Source organism: Molothrus ater, chromosome 6 (assembly GCF_012460135.2).
Source record: "Molothrus ater isolate BHLD 08-10-18 breed brown headed cowbird chromosome 6, BPBGC_Mater_1.1, whole genome shotgun sequence".
NCBI lineage: Eukaryota > Metazoa > Chordata > Aves > Passeriformes > Icteridae > Molothrus > Molothrus ater.
In genome coordinates this window covers 1,605,361-1,626,417 of record NC_050483.2, presented here as the reverse complement: position 1 = coordinate 1,626,417, position 21,057 = coordinate 1,605,361, and the positions used below count along the sequence as shown (strand labels likewise).

Sequence of the window (21,057 nt, the reverse complement as noted above, 5' to 3'; positions counted from 1 at the left end):
CTAAGTACCTAGGGCATTTGATTAAGATTTTCCTCCCTGCAGGAAAAAAATCATGAGTTGTATCTTAAGACATTCTTAGAGTAGATTAAAGAGGTACTATGATAACAGTAGACTCATGTTTGTGTTTAGTATAAAAAGACAAGGAACCTCATGGAACGTTATTGCTTCTTAAACTAGTACTTGTTACATTTTAGACTGGAATTTTAGACTCATAGTGCCCCATTATGATAGGGATCCCTTCTGGAGTGAAGGGCCCAGGTGTTCCCAGATAGATTGTATTTTCTTTTTTTCACAATGTTAACCTGTCTGTATTTCCACCAGCCTCCTAGCTGAGTTTTGAATATGCTGGCAACTGTGTTAGAATAAGTAGATGTTATTTGCTTTGAGACAATTAAAAAGGATTTGAAACTCTCTTTCTCTGAGGGAGGTATTTCTAAAAAAACCCAACATTTTCTCAGGATACAGTGTTATAAGTTCTGTCTGTTTTCAAGCTACAATAAAGTACTTACTGCTTCACATTATTTTTATTTGTGTTTGCTTGTGATTACACATTCTACAATGCTTCAGATAAATGGATTTCACCAAGATGAATGAAACCCGTCACAAGAATTGCATTTCACTACAGTACTTACAGTCTATTCTAGATGGTATCTGGCTTTAATTTCCTGATCTTGAACTCTTTTCCTGCTGGTTTTATTGTTACCTACTTTGACTTACATTCATATCACACTGTATAGCTGGCCCCTCCTCTTCTTGGGAACGTGGCTGACATCAGCTATTACAGATGCAGTGGGGAACAATTCCCTCTTTTATGTGCATTGCTCTCTTCCATCATAAACTTACCCATTTTCATACCCTAACAGGGCATATATACGTGAAAAACATAAGGCAAAGAGTCAGGCTCCTTCTTATGGTTTTGTGCCCACCCACTCTTAAATGCCTCACTGGTCACATATCCCTTGACTCTATTTCAATCTGCAAAAATACACTCACAAGTATGAAAGCTCTATTTTATTACATGTAAACTCTTCAAATACAAAGACTTAATAGAGATTTTCACAGCATAAGCAATAAAATTACAATATAATTGTAATATTAAGTTTTTAAACATGGACGTTCACCTTAATTTTCAAATTTGTCTTTTGTTACCAGAAAAGTAAAGCAAATGTTACCAAGATAATTTTGAAATTCTGCCCCAAAAACTTACCTTTAAAAATATATATATTTGTGCCATCTCCTCGCATAAAATTTTAAATAGTTTCAGCTCAAACTATACATACACAGACACACAGTGACTGTTCCATATACAAATCTGCTGTATCTTATGTAAGTTTAATATTTGAAACAATAATAAAAAATAAAACCAAGCAGCTTCAGAAGAATTTGTAGAAATTAACAAAATATCTAGTTTTATTTAGCTTTCAGCTCAACCGTTTTAGAAATTAAGCAAAATTTTACACAGAATGAACATTTTTCTCTTTTGCCGGATGAAAAAGTTTGTATTGCTTGGTCCAGTCAATGAAGTTGGGTTTGAACATACCAAAGCAACTGCACTGAAAAAAGTCTGCAAGATTCTGGAAGCATCCAAGGCTGAAAAAAGAGAAGAATATGCATTCATAAACCTAAGAAAAGAAGACTGCAAGCATGAAAAATACCACTTCACCATGAGACAGCACTTGAGATATTAACCTGTCAAGCAGACAGCTCAGGAAGAAGAAACAGAAGAGCTCTCAATTAAGCATTATTCCTTTGCTGAACTTTTACAACACGTTTTAGATTAACACATAAGAGTAGATTAAGTTGAACTCAAATAATGCCCCGCAGTTAGTAAGATCCCATCTGTTAGTACACCTGAGGAAACAGAGAAACCTTGGTACTGATTTCTCTATTAATAGAGCTAAATACTGCAAGAGAAGTCAGAAAGAGAATTAAGGTATGAACTGGTCCCTTTCTGATCCTACACAACAGACACAGAGACTGATGAACAAATTTTTGGACAGCACTCCCTCGCCCCAAAACCAGTGGTTTTGCATTTATGAAGCAGTGAAGCAAATCGGTACTGAAGAGATAACATGTTTAGAATAGAGTGTTTAAAACACTCTATTCATTAATACCCACTTGTATGGAGTCCTCCTGAGTGAAACAGGATGCTTAGAGGATTTTCTCTGTATCAGGAGATTCATTCTTTCATGTGAGGTCAACCCCAGGAACACAATCTGATTGGGAAAAAAACATAAGTAATGGTTACAACATGAACATCACAAATTAAAATCCTAGTGAGCAAAAGATACTAATAAGAAGAGAGTAGGGGGGAAGAGCCTGGACATATCTAACAAATAAGTAACCACTGCTATAACTGATGACTGAAAAGTATGTCTTTAAATGTCACTTGGGTTAAAACAGAACCTGGCAAGGACCAGCTTCCAGAGAAGGCAAGCTTAGTTGGGATGTCTGTGAAGACTGTACTTTCACAGATGTCTGCAGAAGTATAAGATCTATCACAGTTAAGCACCAATCTCCTCAGATTTTTGTCTACATTCTACCACACAAAATGGTAGAAAAAGACACCTTGATCCACAATGACACTAAATGCCATGCAGCAGTATGTTTTCAAATCACTGTGTATGAAACACAGTAGTTAAACTGTGTTAAGTAGTTAATCCTCCCTATATTTTTCCAGCATGATATCCCACTGTCTTGAACATTGCAAAATTCTAGCAGTACATGTCTAAGATTGTGGAGCTTTTTGGTTTTTGGGGTTTTTTTTACTGAACAAGATTAAAACAAGTCCTTAGCTCAGTGTGCTTAACACGTATTTCAAAGACACCTGTTTCCTAAGAGCTGCTAAACAAGCTGTTTCACAGATGTTTTAAGACAGCTCTTCTCAATTTTGTTTGCATAGCCAAGCTTTTCTCTGAGAAAAACATAAACAAGAAATTTGACAGCCCTCATCAAGATAAAATCCAGGTCATATATTTTTACAGTAGCAGTGGGATTTAATACAGTCTAATAACACATGGCTGAGCTCTGCCACAGAATTTTCAACTCAGGAATAATTGTGTTACTGAGATTTCGTGCAGTTTTGGGGGCATTAATACCAGTTCTATTAGTCAAATAAATTTCTTGTCTTTAAATACAACTTTTTATAGGCTTGGAATTTTGAGTAATAAACCCAGAGCTCAGTTATAGGAATGATTTGCAGACTGTGATTCTACTTCCAACAGAGAAATGCTGAGTGCACAAGCTGAACCTGTGAAACTTCAAGGTCTGCCTTGAGATTTAAGAGAAGCACCTTGCTGTGACAGTAATCAGGGAGAGCAGGCACAGAGGTTTTTATGGGAGCAAATCATCCAGGGAAGAGCTTTAATTTGTCAAGAACCATAAACTGAAGGAAAATATTACCTGATAAAGCTGAACAGTGAGCCACATAGAGGCCCACAGGGTGTGGAAACAAGCTACTGAGGAGATGTAGGAAACCCAGGGAGAGCAGGACACTGTCTGGGTGAAGTACATCCATGCCCCATCTTGATGGAAATTTGCTGCACAGTGGTTGGACCAATCTGACAAGACACACAATCAGTTAATTGTGTTTTTAAGCCCTTAAGAGCTGAGGAAAGAGTATCTGCATGAAATTAATATTACATAGCAACATCCTCTAGAAATACCATGTTTCATCTACCCCGCTGCCACCTAAAAGCACCCACACAGATGTGTGAGTGCTTGCTATTCTGGCTGCATAATCTTTACACTCTGTGCTCATGATCCACAGAAAAACATCTTTGTTTTTAAAGGCTGGTGCTATAGCAATTCATCCTCAGCAACTAAATTATAAGGGTTTTCCTCTCCTTTCCAATAAATTTTTTCATTTTAAATTAACGAGATAATATACTTTTTTCCTCTTCAGAATTAAACTACTTTAAAATCAAAAAGAAATGCCTGCATTTAGTATGGATATTTCCAAACTAAAAAGAAAAAAAAAACCACAATCTTTTGCAATAATGTATTTACAAACTTATTTTCTGTTACAGCAAAGGGGATCCAGATTAAAACCTGTCATCTGACCTTCTGCCACATGGCTTCCCCATTTCCTCTCTAACAAAAATGCTTCCTGCTATTTCATTTTCCATTTCCACTACAGCAGCATCTTTGTTATTGCTCAACACAAATGGAATCAGGTATTTGACCAAAGACTTAGATAGGATGCATTTTCATTTAAGCTGCACAATAACATCACTGCTAAAATAAGGTATCAGTTGTGCAGGTTGTACTTGCTGGAAATGAAATGCTGAAAAATAAAGACCACATAGAGATGGATTTGAAAGCTAAATAAAACTAAATTCATGGATACATACACTGAAGAGTTCCATAAAGCAGCCAGACACCAGTCACTGTCAGGAAAAACAGGAACAACAGGTAGTAATAATGGTTCCCAATGCCTGAAATTGAGTGGCAAAAAAGGAAAAAATAATTTCAAGTTGGACATTTTAAAATTCAGCAGTACTTGCATTTCTACTAAAGTTAGCAGGAACAAAAAGAGTCAAAACCATTTCTTATTTTAACCTCTACCATCCACAAGAGAGCTTGGCAAGGCTGATCTCTCTCTCAATTTTGTCCTGTAAGCCATTCCAATTTATATAATAGAATTAGTTCTGATAAAGTCAACCAGGATTTGTGTCTCCTTCAGAGCATGCCTTCAGCTGTTTTAGTCTGGTGAGACCTAATTAAGCAACCACAACTCCCTCCCATGCACAATAAAATTGCCTCATATACTGAGAAGTCTAAGCTATTCAATTTGCTGTACCTTGTGTGCTTCAGAATTGAAAACATACATGTAAAAAACCCTAGACCTCTGTCAGAAAAACTGTTACATGAAGGTATTTTTTTTTCATTCCAATGATATTGCTCAAAGTTTTGAGACAACACATCAGAAGGATGTCTCAACACCTTGTAAATAGCAAACATTGCAAAAATAGCATTTAACCCAGGAAAAAGGCTGTTGGCAAAAAAAAAAAAGTGAAAAATATATTGTCACAAATGTGAAGCTCTCACCTTCCTATCTTGATCATCACCAGAAATAAGCCAGAAAGGAAGAGAGAGGGTGAGATGGAAATGCCCTGCAGGGTTATCTCAGTGGCACAGCTGCTCCACTCAGAACTGTCCCTAACAGTGACAAGGGGCAATGGAAGTTCAGGAGGACACACGAGTCCAGCCCCTTCCTGCAGCTCATTCTCCTCATCCACAGCTACTGCATTAAAATGTCAGACTGTGCACACTTGTCTGCTTCTTTTAGTGTCTACTCCTGGACAGATTGTCCAAAAAAGTTTGTCTAATCCCTTTCTGAACCTGCTGACATTGCCTGTGTCTGCAAACCCTTACAGCAGCAAGCTCCAAAACTTCCCTGCCTGCCATGTGGAGACATTTTTCCTTTACCAATTTTAAATCCCTAGTTCTACTATGACATGCTTGGCTAATAATTCTGCATTCACTTTAGCCACCATGTTAATAATTTTTTTCTTTCCCTTTTTAAAGTTTCAATCATATCTCCTGTTCCTTCCCTCTCCAAAGAAAGAGTTACAGATTGCATGGTGTGGGTTCTTAGGGTGGCCACTCTAACAACCCCTAAATAATCTTATTTGCTTTTCTCTCTTCCATCTAATTTCCCTCTGGCACCTATCAGAGTCCTTCAGTATCAACAGGATATTCTTGTGTCATGTGTGCTCCCTCTTTAAGGGGATAACTGTTATCTCTGCAACTTTTAAAATATGTGGCAATTTCAAATTTGATAAAACAACACACTCTCACCTACACACTGTCCAGTCCACAGAGAATGCTGATCATATCTGGCTACACATGCTTGGCAAGCAAGGCAATGCACAGATCTCAAAGGCTTCCTTACCTAGGTGAGGATGAAGGGAAAGAACATACTCATAGCAGAAGCATCTACTTTGCTCAAAATTTAAGGCATCATCTTACAGTTACCACCACATTTTGCATAATTACTGTGCCACAGACCTCACAACACAGAACATAGATGAGAACCATACACCTTAACTAGGAAAAAAAGTATTGAATTTTTAAAAATTAAGATTAGAGTCCAAGGATATCAAAGTATCCCTTATCACCATAAAAGAAATGAAGAAATCTAAACAATATATAACAAACTACTTGTGTAACACTTTAGTGACAAGCAGTGAGGAAAAAGGATTTTTATGGCAGTATTGAGTAAAAGGCAGGTTCACAAAAAAAAAGTACAAAAGCCCTACTTACAAGACATGATGTGCAAAATGTTCTGAAGTCCAAGCAACCAGCTTCTGCAAGAGCTATAATGTTCTGAAAGATAAAATATTTTGTGCTTGCATTTGGATAACATTTCCATAGGTGCTATGAATATTTCTACACTAGGACTTTTGCAGTTTGTAAGTATTTTTAGTGCCAAGCATGAACAGGAGTAAGAACTCACTATTTAAAGAGATGCGCAAGAAAAAACAAACCAGTGAAGACTAATGCAGCTTCACCCACACAAGATTACTCAGAAAAGTATTTCTGTGTTGCCAAAATTAATAAATGATGTGAATTAAATATTCCTTAAAATGAGATGGCACCTCTCATATAGTCAGCCAGACTTCAGGGAGATGAAGCCTGCTCCTTTACAAGGACAGAACATTTATGAGTCCTGTGGCAATATGTTAAAACTGCAGTTTGTTCTCCCTGGCAATTGGAAGAAATACAACCTCAATGAGAGCCATGAGATCACAAAGAAAATGCTTTCCTTAACCCATAGGCTGGAGAGACCAGACACTAAATTCTCTACTGACTGGCTGCCCATGATTTCTTTTGGCTACTATAAAACAGTAAGGAAATAGCACGTGAGTTGCACGATGCTCAAGCACAAAAAAAAATTATACACATCCTCAAAGCACATGATAATATTTAAATAATTACTAGCATATGATATATAGGAAAGCACTGGGACTATTTCTTTCTAACCATAGACAACTGAAACAGAAACCATGCAAAACTAATATTTTTTATAAGTGAAGTTCTATGTGAATTCATATCACAGATAACACCAGTGGGTCTGTACAATCTTTGGCCAAAGCTCATATTTCAATGAGAAGATAGAGGCAAGGAAATTATAGCAGGACAAGGAAGATAAGAAAACAAGCAGTAGAAGGAGAAAATCTCCAAGATCTCTGTTGTTAAACAACATTGCTAAAACCTCTTTAAGGAAGAATATTTCATTGCTTTCCAGTTTAACAAAGCTGCACATGATGACAAGCAACCACCAGAAGTTGCTGATACATGTTGCACCACCCCAGCCCTTCCATTTGTTTTTACAAAATCACCTACCTCTTTTCTTTCTTCTTCTGAAGTCTTTATATATCCAGGATCAGTACTCCAGGTTTTATAGAAATAATAGAGAAGACCCATCATGCTGAACACAGCAGTGATTTTAAGAATTACATTTGTGTGTGTGGTATGTGATAGTCAGGTTAAGGACTATATTCTTATAATTCAGAACACCACTATTTGTCAAACTAGCAAAATATTCTAAAATTAGTTAATACTACTTTACAAGCAAGACACAAGAAGGAAAAAATTTACTTTCACTTTAACAGTGGGATCCTCTCTGTCCTTCCAACACCATCTTAGAGAAATGGAATATTCTGTCCAGTTTGAGTGCTGAAGAAGACTTTTACCACTGTATAAACCTGCCTCACAATATGGCTCCATGTCATCCTCCTTAAAAGTCCTCAAGAATTCTGCTTTTGAATATTTCAGAGGTATGAAACAAATTTGATTTCTTTTTTCCCCTCTGGAGCTTTTGTACTTTATTTAATCTTTATTTAAACAATACCAGTTAGACATGCAGAGCTATAAAGCTTCTGGTAGCTGTGAGATTCGTTTGGCTGCTGCACCACCCCTCACTCAAACAGGCTCTTATTCAGTCTTACCTTGTCCCATTCATTTCAGCCAAAAGCAACTAAATATACTCATTCAGAAAAATGTAACTGAAAGTCATCCTGAAACTATTTTTGTCACACAAAAAAAAAGCCCAAACACACACTGCTAAACACTTCTGAAGATAATGGGACATTAGGAACACCATTTTTACACTATGAACTAAAACCATCTGTGTATCAGATGACTGGGGAAGAAAAACATGTCAAGATAAACTGTCTCTACACAGCAACAGAGGAATATGCAGCAGGACTAGTTTAATACAAATTAAAGTCACGCATCAACCTTAAGAGCTCAGGCTGCTAAAGAACAGTCCCTGCTGCCACCAAGGACCAGCCAGACAGAGAGCTCAAGTCTGGATTGCATCTCCAGTGACTCCTCAGTCACTTCATGAACTCCAGGGAAAATAATTTTTAAAAATCCAGGATGGCAAGCTCAAAAAGATGTTAGCTCATAAGACAAAACAAAAAGTTGTTTTGTCTTATGAACTAACAACACTGCAAACAGTTCTAATTAAAATCGAGGCGACAACTTATGAAATACTGACACAAACACCAGCTGTGTTTGTTACAATGCAGTTGCAGGGTGCAATTATGGAAGTCAAAATTATGGTGTGTTTCTTGTGGATACTACTGGTCTATTTGCACTGGTATTGGTTTTTTGGAGCTCAGAGAAATCTTTAGTTCGAATGGCTGGATTTTCATTCAGTCCAGAGGAAGTCTGACAGACAAATATAGCTAACTAAAACCCTGAAAACTTTTAAAACACTGTGACCAGCTCCAGAAGGAAAACACACTCATGAGAACAAGGGTTGGACAGTGAAATGGAAACCTATCCCCTGGCCCATCTCACCAAGCTATGGTTAGTACTTCAAGAATACTGCTATGCTCACCATCTTCAGCAGTGTCCAACTCAAATCCCTACCAGTGGAATTTTTTTTCCTTTTAACTTAGATTACACCAATAAAACAAAACTTAAACCTTCACAACAATTGAATAACACCATTTCCATTTATACAAACATGTGTGCGAATCCCCAGCAGGAATACACTTCATCAGTTCATCAAAGTTAATCCTGATAATTCCATTAAGGACATCTTAATTTGGAACAGTACAAGAGAAAATGTAATTTAAAGGCTGAATTAAAAATTAATTAAAACTGTGTAGCAATACATTGTAGCTGCTTTAGTACAAAATTATTTGCAGTTCTAAGTATCTTCCTAAAGGCTTTTTCACACAACTTAATCGATAAACGGATGCCCACTGTGTGACAAAAGAACAGGGCACTGGAAAGAGAGCACAAACTACTAAAATGTTTTTGTACTCATCACTGAGAAGCCTCTTCAAAGCAAGTAAATGTCAGATAGAAATTAATTCACTTTATACTAAAGATTCAATGTAACCTGTGAATAAAGACAGGAGACTGGACAGTCTACTTTGCAGGAACACAAAGAAATTTCTTCTTTTTTTTAGGGAGGTGGTGGTAGAGGATGTTGTTTTTAAAGGCAGGAGCATGAATACCACCAACTGTCAAATGCTTATCATTTTAGAAGGAAGAGATGCTTTCAGTATTATTATTAAGATATGTGTTACCCAGTTATAGCACATGACAAAATACATCACTGTACAACAGTCTCAGTGAGGAAGATTTAAAGAGTGATGTGTAGATGCTAACAGAAATCATTAGTTTTATAACACCTTCATTCTGATATTCCAGTAACATATGAAATAGGTCAGGTTATAAAGAAGACAAAAATCTATAGACAAAAGAAGGTACAGAATTTTAGTCTGTGTATCATTTTAAAATCACTTCGCCCCTTCCCAATGGGATTAAACCAACCTTACTAGACATTAACAGTCACATGGAATTCTCTGGAATCTCTCATCACAGTTTGCACAACCAGGTTTAGATTTACAAGAAACTCCAAGCAGAATTGCATTTCTTGAGTATAAAGGATATCAGGCAGGAACCAGAAAAACCAGGTCATGGACATCCAAAAAACTGAACTTAGCAGAAATGCTGTGGGAAGGTATCTTAGATTCTTGAGCCCCACGAGTTGCCTGAAAGAACATTAAAAGCATACAGATAGGGGGTTAACAAAAACAAAACTGAAGAGTGCTCTGCTCCAGCACAATATTATATATCTGAGAAGTGCAGTAGGACTGGTTGAAAAGTCCCATCTCTGTCTATTTGCACACAGATAGCATTACCATATCAGTGACCACTGACTTTGGCAGGATAAGTGAGAAACAGCTCAGGATAACACTGGGGGGGCTGGGGAGCAGGAGAGGGGATGGCTCATTAAAACTCATTTTGTGACAGAATATAGCAGGAAAAAGTTGTGTTAAAGGACATTTCTGAGCAGATATATCAATGTCTGCCAGATACAGACCATCAGTAACACTCTGACAATAAAACCAGCTAACAGACTGGGTTTGGGGTTTTTTTTTTCAACTCCTTCAGTGACAAGAAACTATTATTGTGTGCACCTAAATACATTCAATTATTATGGTCACTCATTCTAAAAAGTACATGCATTTAAATTCTCCACACATCGTACAACCATTTCTCAGGAGGTATCTTTTATGTTAACTGAAACTAAACTTTGAAAGAAGAATTATGCATCAGATGCTTTTTAAAGTGTCTTTGCCAAGTAAGTACATAAACAGAGAGAAAAAGCCACAAACCTTACAAACAGAGACATCACAAATAGCAGGCTGAGAAGCAAACCTCCTTTTAAAAGCCAAGAATCAGAACTTAAGTCCATGACGTATCCAATGGCCCACATGAATGTCAAGGAAGATGTTAACATCAGGAAGAGCTGTTAAAATTATTATTGTTAAAATATGACAAAGTACTCAAGCAGGTCTTACTTAAAAGTATTCAGTTCATGTAATGACAAATGCTGAAAGACAATAAGATAGGACAAGGTGACACATTAATACATCAAAAGCAGGGGTGAGGTATGACATAAAACTCTCACCCAAACCACTCCAATGTGCTTTTAAAGAATTCTATTTTGTGCACCCAAATTCATAAATCACTCTCGTTAGAGTTAATTTGCATGTCACTCTAAACACAGCATGCTCTTGTTTTATTTCTACTAGTTATTACTCAGGAAATTACCTCATATTTCTCTACTATTTTCAGTAACCTGTTATTTCTCCTGGTTCTCATTTTTTCTTCCTCTTGTAGCATGTAAACCATGAAGTGATTCTGACTTTGGTAAGCAATGTCAAGCGGCCTCTCTCCCTTTAACAACAAATAGGGTTATTTATTTATTCATTTATTAATTACTTTACACATAAATACTCTCACTTTTAACAAAAGCAAGAAATTAATATAGTTAAAACAAGACTAACTGGGCAGTTACTTCCCAGCCCCACCTCCCCCCCCGCCACTATTTTTTTTTTAAGGTAAAGGTAAGCTAAATTCAGAGTACTAACATGCTTAAATCAGAGCTTTGTAGCTTTGAAAACTGATACTTGTAGATAGACTGCAGCTGTTTATCTGTTGGACTGCTTCCAATAACATATCTATATAGTCATGGGAATCTATACTTTCAACATTTATGCTATCAGTTTCTACAAATATTAAGTTGAAGCCTTTCATATGTGATAACCTTTTGAATGTACAAACAGGCATTGCCAACCACCAGCTTTCACAGGAGGACATTCAATTAATTTGAAGTCTTTATGAGTCTGACTAGACACTAAGAAATGTATTTTTTAAAATCTGCCCAAGTCCTCATGACAATGTCTTTAAGTAGAAAACAGCCAAATGGATAAATGAAAAAGAAATTAAACAAGGTCCTGAGAAAATGAAACTAATTAAACACCCCATGAAAATGAAACAAAAAAGGGTGAGGGAGCAGAATCAAGTCAAAGGACACAATTACTGTTCAGGGAACACAAGGTGTGGCTGTTCATTACACAAAGGTTGCAAAGAACCTCTGCATTCATACTTTGAGCCACACCTCAAGAAAGGTACTAACTCCCTTTTGGGAACGACTAAGAACACCTGCTCTTAGCCAAACCCTGCTGCAATTTACAGCCAACATGGAGAAGATTGAGATTTTTCTTTACATTCATTTTATACATTCATGCTACATGGGATAAAATATCACAAAGGAAATCCTACCTTAACATTTTTTATGTCCAGGCTGGCACCAGCTTCCAGCAACAGATCCACTGCACTAGTATTTCCTGAGGCTATTGCCCAGTGCAGTGCAGTATTCTTTTGAACATTGTCTACAGCATTGAGAGAGGGGTTGAACTTTAGGAGAAACTTCATGGGTTCTGGTCTAGATGAAAATAAATTATCAGAGTTAACAAACAGGAGATAATCTAGACTGGAAATGAAACTTTTCAACATATAATGCCTTCTCACAACCAGCTCATCAATGGTACGTCCATGTTTAGAATTTCTCACCTGCCCCAGAAGTAAGGTAACATCATCATTTCTCCAGATGATGTTACCCTACCATTTTAACAAATATGAGGTACATAACACAGGTTATATCTTCTACAACACCATAGCTTGTATCTCCCCATTTATTAGTTCTAAATGCATTTTACTGCATCCACACCCATTTGTTTTCATTTTGCAGAAAATACAATAAGGCTGCAGATGATTTAGCCACAAAGCTAAACTTATTTAAGAAATTCCTTTCACTTTCTTTGCTATATCCAATGAGCATTCCCAACTCTGGATCTCTGAAACACCTCATATTTTTGTACAAATGGAAGGGAAAATAATGTCAGTTAAAAAAAAAAGTAAGGAAAAATTCACCTCACTGCTTCTTGAGTACAATACAATAGACTTTTCTTCAGTTATTCTCTACTTACCCAATGGCTTTTTGTGCTGTTAACATTAAAGGTGTTTGTCCATTGAAGTCTGTTGTGTCTATGTTCTAAGAATAAGAAAAACATAACAAGCAAGTGATTACCAGTGATCTCAGGAAATGGTGGAATTTGGAGCTATATAACTGATTTAGCTTCACTAATGAACAGAAAAAAGACAAATCAAAATATATCAGCCAAGAAGCCAACACTTATTTAAAACTTTTTCCTCCTTCTATAAGTCTTGCATGTAATTCCTTTCAGAATATTCTGAGTTTCTATTTAAGGAAATTTTTTAAGGGAGAGACTCCACTAAGGATATTTTTAAGTGAATCACGTCAATTGTATTTCTTGTCCTCCTTGCAAAGAAATACTATCAATAAGAAGAACCTTGTAAAGCAATGCTAACCATATTCCTTGTGTAAATAGATGTACATAAAAGATGAAAAGAAAACACATAAAACAGATTTATTAAAACAACAAAGAAGGACTACGTATCTCAAGACATAGGTAAATATCTAGCCTAAATTTTCTTCCTTCTTCACAACCAAGGTTTCCTTGCTTTCTCCCTCCATCCATCATTACATTGGCGCAGATTTACTTAAAAGAATTATTCACATGGATATTTTTAGTACAAGATAGGTGGGCCAACAACTTTATTAAGCCTGTGATATACACCACTGCACCTACATTCCTGAAGTCAGTTACTCTGCCTAAAAAGAACTTCATGAGAAAGAAAATAAACTTAGCAAACTTTTAAATCCTAATGCTAGATTGTTTCTCAGAATCACTCTAGATCATATAAGAACTCTCTTGTCATTTTTATTAGCATGTTGTTATACTTGCCATCAATTCTGCTCATTTCACATATAAGCTAAGAGACATCAACTACCATGGATATAAACCAGAAATTTCTAATGAAAATTCAGACCTAGTCTGATCATTTTTTCTGCATTCTTCAATTTATGGAAAACTGCATAGATTATTAGTTACAAAGCAGTAATCAAATCATAAATACTTCATGATGTCTACACATCATATGCTGCTCTGTGTTCCCATGTTTAAAAGCCATTGGTGATTTCACAGCACCACAAATCCACACGACCTTAACAACACTCCTAAAATGTAGGTGAATCTGGATGTGGGGGATGACAGGAATAGGGAAGAGCATTTAAAAAAATTATATATACAAATGCCTAAGTTTGTCTGTGCTTCTAGCACATACAAATAGGTGTAAAATCACTGTTTTTCATCTAGGGAAAAAAAAACCCAGTTAATTCTGGAATGCCTCCTATACACAGGCAGCTACTCATAAGCAGAAAAGAACATTTGGGGCATCAGCAACATACCTGGCCTTTTGCTATGAGGTAAGCTATGATGGGCATGTGTTGGAACAGCACTGCTAAATGAATGCTACTGAATCCTTCCCCATCAATCAGACTGGGATCCGCTCCACATTTCAACAACAACACGACCATCGGAAGGTGTCCTTGTCTACAACAATATGTGAAATGAAACTATAGAGATGATTTTTAAAATGGATATTTTAATGAAAGCATCGCCTTTGTAGTTCTCACAGGCATCCCACAAAATATTTCAGCTTCTCATGGCTTTATTTAGGAAATCATATTAAATACATACAGCCTAATAAATGAGCCTAGGGTGAAGCGTTAATTTAGACTACAGTGCTTATTCTACAGTAACTTCTCCTGTGAGCAGTCATCCAAGCCTCTGGCTCTGGCAAAAGACTGACAGTCCAGAAGAAAGCACTCATCTTCCAGCAGGAGACTTCTCACTTGGAGAAGCTTTCCCAGAATAATTATTTCAGGTTATGTTTTCTCCAGACAAGCAGTGCTTTGCTCTCTGAATCTCAGAAAATGCTACCACAGCTTTAAATACCGATAGATTTGCAGTTAGGGGTTGCAAGCAGCACTACCTGGTGGCCCAGTGCAGGGGTGTAGAATTCAAATCTCCACCAAGCTGATCCACTACGGCACCTTTGGAAATGTAATATCTGTGTAATAACAGCACAATAAGGTCAGGAACAGACACAATAAAATAGCAAAACCTTACACTAAAGATAACATAGCTAAAGGAGTAAATGACTCATAATAAAAAATTCACTGGAGAAGCAAATGGACAAAAGTGGTTTAGCAGTAAGTAATGCTGTTTCAAGAAAATGTTGAAGAAAAAATAGTCATTAGCAAGGTACTTCTAAAATCAGCTTTCATCTTTGTTACAGAAACAAACCCAGGAAAATCTAATGATTTCATGTACTACGTGATTTCACATATAAAGAAACGGGCTACCTTTACATTTCAGTGATATTTTCACTAAGGTAAGTGCATTAAAATTTGAATTCTACCCTTCTCTTCTCAAAGTGATTATAGGTACCAGTGGCAGAATACACTGTGTTACTGTCACAGGGACTCCCAGCTTACTTTACCAGCTCCTGTCTGTTGTTTATTGCTGCCCAGTGAAGAAGAGTCACATTTTCTTTGTCTGGTTGTCGAACATCATATCCTGCTTCTACTAGTTCTTTGCATCGTTCTAGCATTCCATACCTTAAATGAGAAATAAAAAAAATCAATTTACTTATAATTTTTCAGTATTCTTCAGTCTGGAGACATTTACATCCTAAAGAAAAAATACATCTCAGTAAGCATCACCCAGCAGATCCTACTGGAGCAAATTCCACATTGCATTCAATGGAAGTCTTGTAAAAAGAGTGGGGCTGTGCCTTGATGACTAGAATTTTCTACTTAAACAAAGCTGCTCGAAATGTTTTTATTTACAGTAGCAACAGTAAGTTATTTTTCTTCTTCCACTACAGGGAGAAAATGAAACTGAAAACGTTTCCTTTGTAAAAATATCCAGCCTGGCTCATATTTGAGGACACTCCCATCTATTTCAACACTCTGCACACTCAGAACATGTACTTACTGTGTAGCCTTGACAATATCACAGGTGCTGGGGTCTTCAGCAATGGGATATGGGCCTGGGAGAACCTTATCTTCATGGACGCTGTGGCTCCTGTGCATATGAGGTCGATGAGGCCCATGGCAATGGCTTTTACACTGATGGTTAACAAAACAATTATTACCCACTGTTATTTATCGGCTGCACACCACACACACCTCCCCCTTTACCAGAAGCACTCACTGGGCGCGGTAGGTTCTGTTAATACAAACGAAGATGTTAATTCAAAGCACAGTTAAAGCCTCCTGGCAAGAGACCAATCCTTTCATTTGCGGAGGACAGCAGGGATGGGGTTAAGGTGCATCAGGATAAATTACAGAGGCGTTCAGCACCCTGCAGAGCTGGTTCCCGACACAGCAGCCTCCCCAACAGCGCTACACTCCAGAAACCACAACCTAGGGCCTTGGGGAGGGTTTGAAACGCACTTGGCAGCCACGGTGCCACCCGTGCAGCCAGAAACCCGACGCGAGGGAACAGACAAGGCACACGCAGGGCACGACACGGACGGCTCTTGCCCGGGAGCCCCCGCCAGACCCCGGCGGCACCGCGGCCGCCTCGGTGCCACCCTCGCCACCTGCCCGGGGCCCGCGGCCGCGCTCCGCATCCCCGGCCTAGGCAGCGCCGGCTCCCAGCCCCGCTCCAGCCCCGGCGCTGCCTGGGGACTCCCCGCTCACCGCCGGGCCGCTCCCCGCCATGCCCGCGGCCCCGCAGCTTCCTGCTCCCGTTTCCTGGGCACGGCTGCGGGGCGGGGCCGGGCAAACACGGCCCGGGTGGGGCGGCTCCGAGGCGGGGCCGGGGAAGCGCGGGGAGGCCCCGGGGAGCCTTCCCTGAGGCTGTCCCTGCCGCTGAGGAGCCGCTTGGGCGAGCGGATCGGCGGCTCCCGTGTGCCTGAAATGGTTCCTTCCCTTTTACCCAGGCAACCACACCGAAAAACTCTGTTTTCGCTCAGGATCCCCCCCGGGTGGCGGACAAGGCGAATTGTCTGCTGGCGAATTTTTCGGGGCTTGTGCCTCAGAATGTGGAAGCGATCCCTCGGTGAAGGCTCTGGAGCACGTCTGATGAGGAGAGGCTGAGGGAGCTGGGGGAGCTCAGCCTGGAGAAAAGGAGGCTCAGCGGGGACCTTGTGACCCTCCACAATTCCCTGAAAGGAGTAATGTCACCTCCTTGTTGGCCCGGTTCCCAGAGGAGTTCAAGGCCATTTGGGACCATTTCCACCCAAAGCTGAGCCCCAGTGTCCCTTCATAATGACCGCCAGGGTGAGGGAGGGAGCCGCCATTTTAGGGCAAGCTGTGAGGGGCAAGTGGTCAGCCCCCGAAGAAATGGGGATAAACTGGGAAAACACCCAAGCATGTCAAACACCCACAAGCTTCCCAGGTGAGGTGGGACCCTGGCAGCCCTCGGAGTGATGCCATCTCTTCTGGCCTGAGGAAAAATCCCAGCATGGGGTGACGAGAGACCTCCAGCTCTCAAACATCCTGGGGCTGTGGGGACACGGGGACCTCCTGCTCCTGGAGGAAATGTGACATGACCTTTGGACAACTGACAGTCACCACTCACAGGTCATCACAAGAGGGATAATTATCACTCCCAGCTCAGCCTCCAGACCAGGGCTGGCACACAGAGCTTTTGCCATCCTATCACAGTGGGGTCCTGGCTGGAAGGATCACAGCTAAGGTCAGGTCTTCAGGGAGAGACTGGGAGAGCCATTCAGGGCACAAGAGTGTCAGCAGCCTTCACAAAAGGGAAGAAAACTGAAAGAGCAGGCACATTAATGAAAAAAACCCCAACAATTATTTCAAAAACCCTGTTTTGGTCGGTCAGAGCAGTAGGCAAAAGGTAGCATAGGTTTATTAGATGGCAAATAACAATCAGGTAGGAACCTGGGTGCATTCCTGTGACTGCTTACTGCATTTTCCATCAACATCAATTGTTTTTAAGGCAGAGGAAGATATTTTTCAGGGGGGACAATAATCCCAGCACCACGGGAGTGACTCTGGCATCTCAAAATCTCCGTTGCGCTCCATGCACATGACTTAGGATGCTGCGGACCTAGTTGGTGAAAGGCTGAGCCTGGCTCCCATTACAGGGGAAGAAAGAGGAAGAGTTCATCAGGGCTCAACCTGAAATGACATTTTCTCTCTTTTGGTTCTACTCACAGCTTTGGTAAGAACGCAAAGTCTATGTTCCTGACCCACACAAGGCTTTGAATGCACACGGGGACCCCATGTGTCACTTCAGGAGAAGCCCTAGGCACTTTCAAAAAGCTCTTGTCTCTTTCAAGAAGCCCTTGTCACTTTCAAAGGGCAGCTGTTGTTTCACTGTTGCATTTCTTGGCTCGGACAAACCCCTCCTAGCCGCACTAGGGCTTGTGCTTGGAGACACAAAAGTAGCAGCCTGGAGGGAAGGCATGGAAAGCTTGACAAAGGCTGAAGGGAGCCCTCTGATTTGCCCTTTTCCCAAGAGGTTTCTTTAGCTGAAGTTGCTGACAGGGACCAGGCTTGAGACGCCGCAATGGGTTTGTTGTTGTTTTATTTCCCGGGCCCTCAGTCCTGCGTGGGATTCTGTAAGTGGGTGCTGCAGAGGCTGCGGCAAGGCGTCAAAAACGCCTGCCCTGCACCCAGGGGTGGCGCAAGATCTCCTCCAGCTCCGGCCTGTCCGCAGGGGTTCTTGGCCAAACAGCAGCGGATCAGGTGCTGGCACTCTGGGGAGAGAAGGCAGAGAGCGCCGGTCACTGGCAGAAGGCTCCTGACCAGGTGCCCCCGGCGTCCACGGGGCCCGGGCCGCTCTGCGTGTGCTCGGGGCTGCGGCGGCCTCCCGAGCCGCTCTGCCCCGCGGGAAGAGAGCGGCACGGCGGGACACGGCCGCCTCCTTGGGCCGCAGGGGCCACGCTGACCCCTGTGGGCACGGGCCACCTCCCGCGGCCGGCCCTGGGGGCAGATGGACGGTGCGCGGAGCTGCGCGAGGGCCGCGCCGGGCTGCGCGCCCCCCGCTGCCAAAGCCGCCTTGTTGGGGCCGGAGACCAACCTGGAGAGACCTGCTGCCAGAAGAAGAGCTGCCCCAGCACGATGGCATGGTCGTCCTCAAAGGGGAGGGTGCCACAGACCATGACGTACAGCAGCACGCCCAGGGACCAGACGGTGGCCGCATGGCCGTGGTAGCAGCCCAGACAGATCCACTCGGGCGGGCTGTAGGCGTGCGTTCCTAGGGGAGACGGGCGGCGTTGTCCAGGCGCGGGCTGCTGCCTTCCAGAGCCCGGCGCCAGGCTCCTGGCTGAGGCAGGGGCTGCACCCGCGGCCATAGCTTCCCCCCCGAGGCCACCCCGTGTCCCCCAGCCAGCTGGCCAAAGCCAAGGAAGCATTCTGCCAGGCCAAGAAGGCCAGCGGAGCGGCCCGGGCCCTTGCTGGCCTGCCCAGCCGGGAGGCCCGGAGCCGGCTTTTGCCGCCCCCCTCTGTGGGCAGGGCCGGCAGCCAGCTCGCGGGGCACGGCGTCTGCCCCAGGCCAAAGGGCAGCCGGCTGAAGGCCGCAGCCCTGCAGCCCAGCAGGGAGTGGGCTCCTGCGGTGCCTGGCACGGGGAGCAGGGCCCGGGCCCTGGGCTCACCGGCAAAGCGCGTGTAGGCCCGCTCCTGGAGGAAGGTGCCACAGCCGAAGTCGATGAGCTTCAGGTCGCCGCTCTCCGGGTCCACGAGGAGGTTCTCCGGCTTGATGTCCCGGTGCAGGACGCCGCAGGCGGTGCAGTGCCGCACGGCCTCCAGCACCTGGACGAAAAGCCAGCGCGCCATCTCCTCGCACAGGAACTCCTGCTCCAGCAGGAACTGCAGGAGATCCTGCCATGCCTCCGGACGCTCCAGCACCAGCACGAAGCTGTCAGGCAGCTCGAACCAGTCGAGGAGCTGGATGATGTTGTAGCAGTCAGAGCCCACCTTCTCCATCAGCACGATCTCCATGGGCACGCGGGTGCCGTCGGGCTGCGAGGAGGAGAAAATCAGTGCCTGCGGCAGGCCTGATGCTGCCCTGGGGCTGCTGCGCTGCGGCCTGCCTGGGATGGCCCCGTGCCCCCTTGTGCAGCCTCCCTGGTGCTGGGGCTTCCTCCCGCCCAGGGGATGCTTGGGGGGTGCCCCTGCCCGGCCCCGCCGCCGCTGTTTGGCCTGGCCGGGCCCGCCATGCTGCGGCTGGAACGCTGAGCCCACGCCCGCTGTCCCCGCCGTGCCCCGCCTCCCGCTCCCAGTCGGCGCCCCGGGATTCTCCCTGCCCGCCCCGGCCCGCTCTGTCCCGCCGGCCCCGCTCCCTCACCAGCTGGTCCCACTGCAGGACGCTCTCCCGGGCCACGCGTTTGATGGCCACCTGCAAGCCATGCAGAGAGGAGGGCTGAGCTCCAGCCCTGCCCCTCCCCAGCGCTGCCCCTCGTCCCAGGCCCGGCCGTCGCGGCCACTCACCGGGCTCCCGTCGGAGAGGCGGATGCCCGAGAAAACGGTGCCGCAGCCACCGCTGCCCAGCTGCGGGCCCAGCTTGTACAGCTCCTGCAGCTCCTTCTTTTGCCCTGCCAAAGGCCGAGAGCGAGCCATCAGCCCCGCGCCCAGGAAGCCCCCAGTGCCCGTGAGTGCAGCGGGCCAGGCCCCCGCGGGCCGCGCCGCTCTCACCTGCTCCCTGCTGCGCGCCGGGCAGCGGCCACTGCCCCGCAGCCGACGGGCTGGCCAGCGGCAGAGCCGGGCCCGGGCAGCGCGCACAGGCGGCTGCAGGAGCCCCGCTGCAGCGGGGCACGGCGGCACCGTCGCTGTCCCCGGCCTCGTGGGCTGGACTCTGCTCTTGACCACGGCCGGGGCTGCAGCCCGAGGCTTCCTCGCCCAGGGGGGTGCTGGGAGCAGCTGCAAAGCCAGCAGGGCTTTCTGAAGCCGTGCCATCAGAGGCACTGGAAAGAGCCAGCAACCAGGCTGCTCCCAGGGGCCCTGGCCTGGCCGTGCCCCTCAAGAGCCCCGGGGGAGCCTCAGACAGCGCCTCGGGAGATCTCACCTGCTATTGGAGAGCCCTTGCTGGCAGTCCAGGGCTCTCTTGGAACAGCTTCCTGGAGATGGAGGAACCTCCTTGGTGTCTCCAGGCTCGTCTCCAGCACCAGGCTCGGGCTGTCGCCGGCTGGCACAAGCGGCACAGCGTCCTGGCAGCTGTGGGATGAGCACTGCTGGCTCCAGGACGCTTGCTGCTCGGCCAGCTTGTCCCGAGAAGGCTCCCCTGGATCGGGCTGGGCTCCCATTTGGACTGCTGGGCTTTCCCCGGCCACGTC

The 21,057-nt window shown here is 43.6% G+C and overlaps 2 protein-coding genes across 4 annotated transcripts; both read right to left on the bottom strand.

Moving 5' to 3' along the window:
• Window positions 1-994: 994 nt before the first annotated feature.
• On the bottom strand, window positions 995-16,588 carry ZDHHC13 (zinc finger DHHC-type palmitoyltransferase 13). 3 transcript variants are annotated; one of them, XM_036383881.2, is made up of 17 exons: window positions 16,457-16,588; window positions 15,747-15,880; window positions 15,245-15,367; window positions 14,740-14,817; window positions 14,153-14,297; window positions 12,810-12,874; window positions 12,103-12,265; window positions 11,089-11,214; window positions 10,650-10,783; window positions 9,922-10,022; window positions 7,351-7,481; window positions 6,268-6,330; window positions 5,803-5,896; window positions 4,353-4,436; window positions 3,403-3,560; window positions 2,119-2,216; window positions 995-1,590 (listed from the first exon to the last, which is right to left on the bottom strand). In XM_036383881.2, exons 1-17 carry the CDS (start codon window positions 16,475-16,477, stop codon window positions 1,455-1,457), a joined length of 1,854 nt encoding a protein of 617 aa, XP_036239774.1. In that variant the 5' UTR covers window positions 16,478-16,588; the 3' UTR covers window positions 995-1,454. The 3 variants fall into 3 exon arrangements, with proteins under 3 accessions (XP_036239774.1, XP_036239775.1, XP_054371112.1); XM_036383882.2 differs by having other exon boundaries at window positions 15,966-16,530; XM_054515137.1 differs by lacking the exon at window positions 14,153-14,297 and having other exon boundaries at window positions 15,250-15,367.
• Window positions 16,589-18,378: 1,790 nt separating this feature from the next.
• LOC118686952 (serine/threonine-protein kinase pim-1-like) lies at window positions 18,379-20,680 on the bottom strand. Its single transcript, XM_036383566.1, is given in 6 exon segments — window positions 18,379-18,444; window positions 18,446-18,483; window positions 18,807-18,983; window positions 19,381-19,747; window positions 20,073-20,123; window positions 20,216-20,680. Coding segments are annotated over 6 exon segments (1,164 nt in total).
• Between the last annotated feature and the right edge of the window lie 377 nt (window positions 20,681-21,057).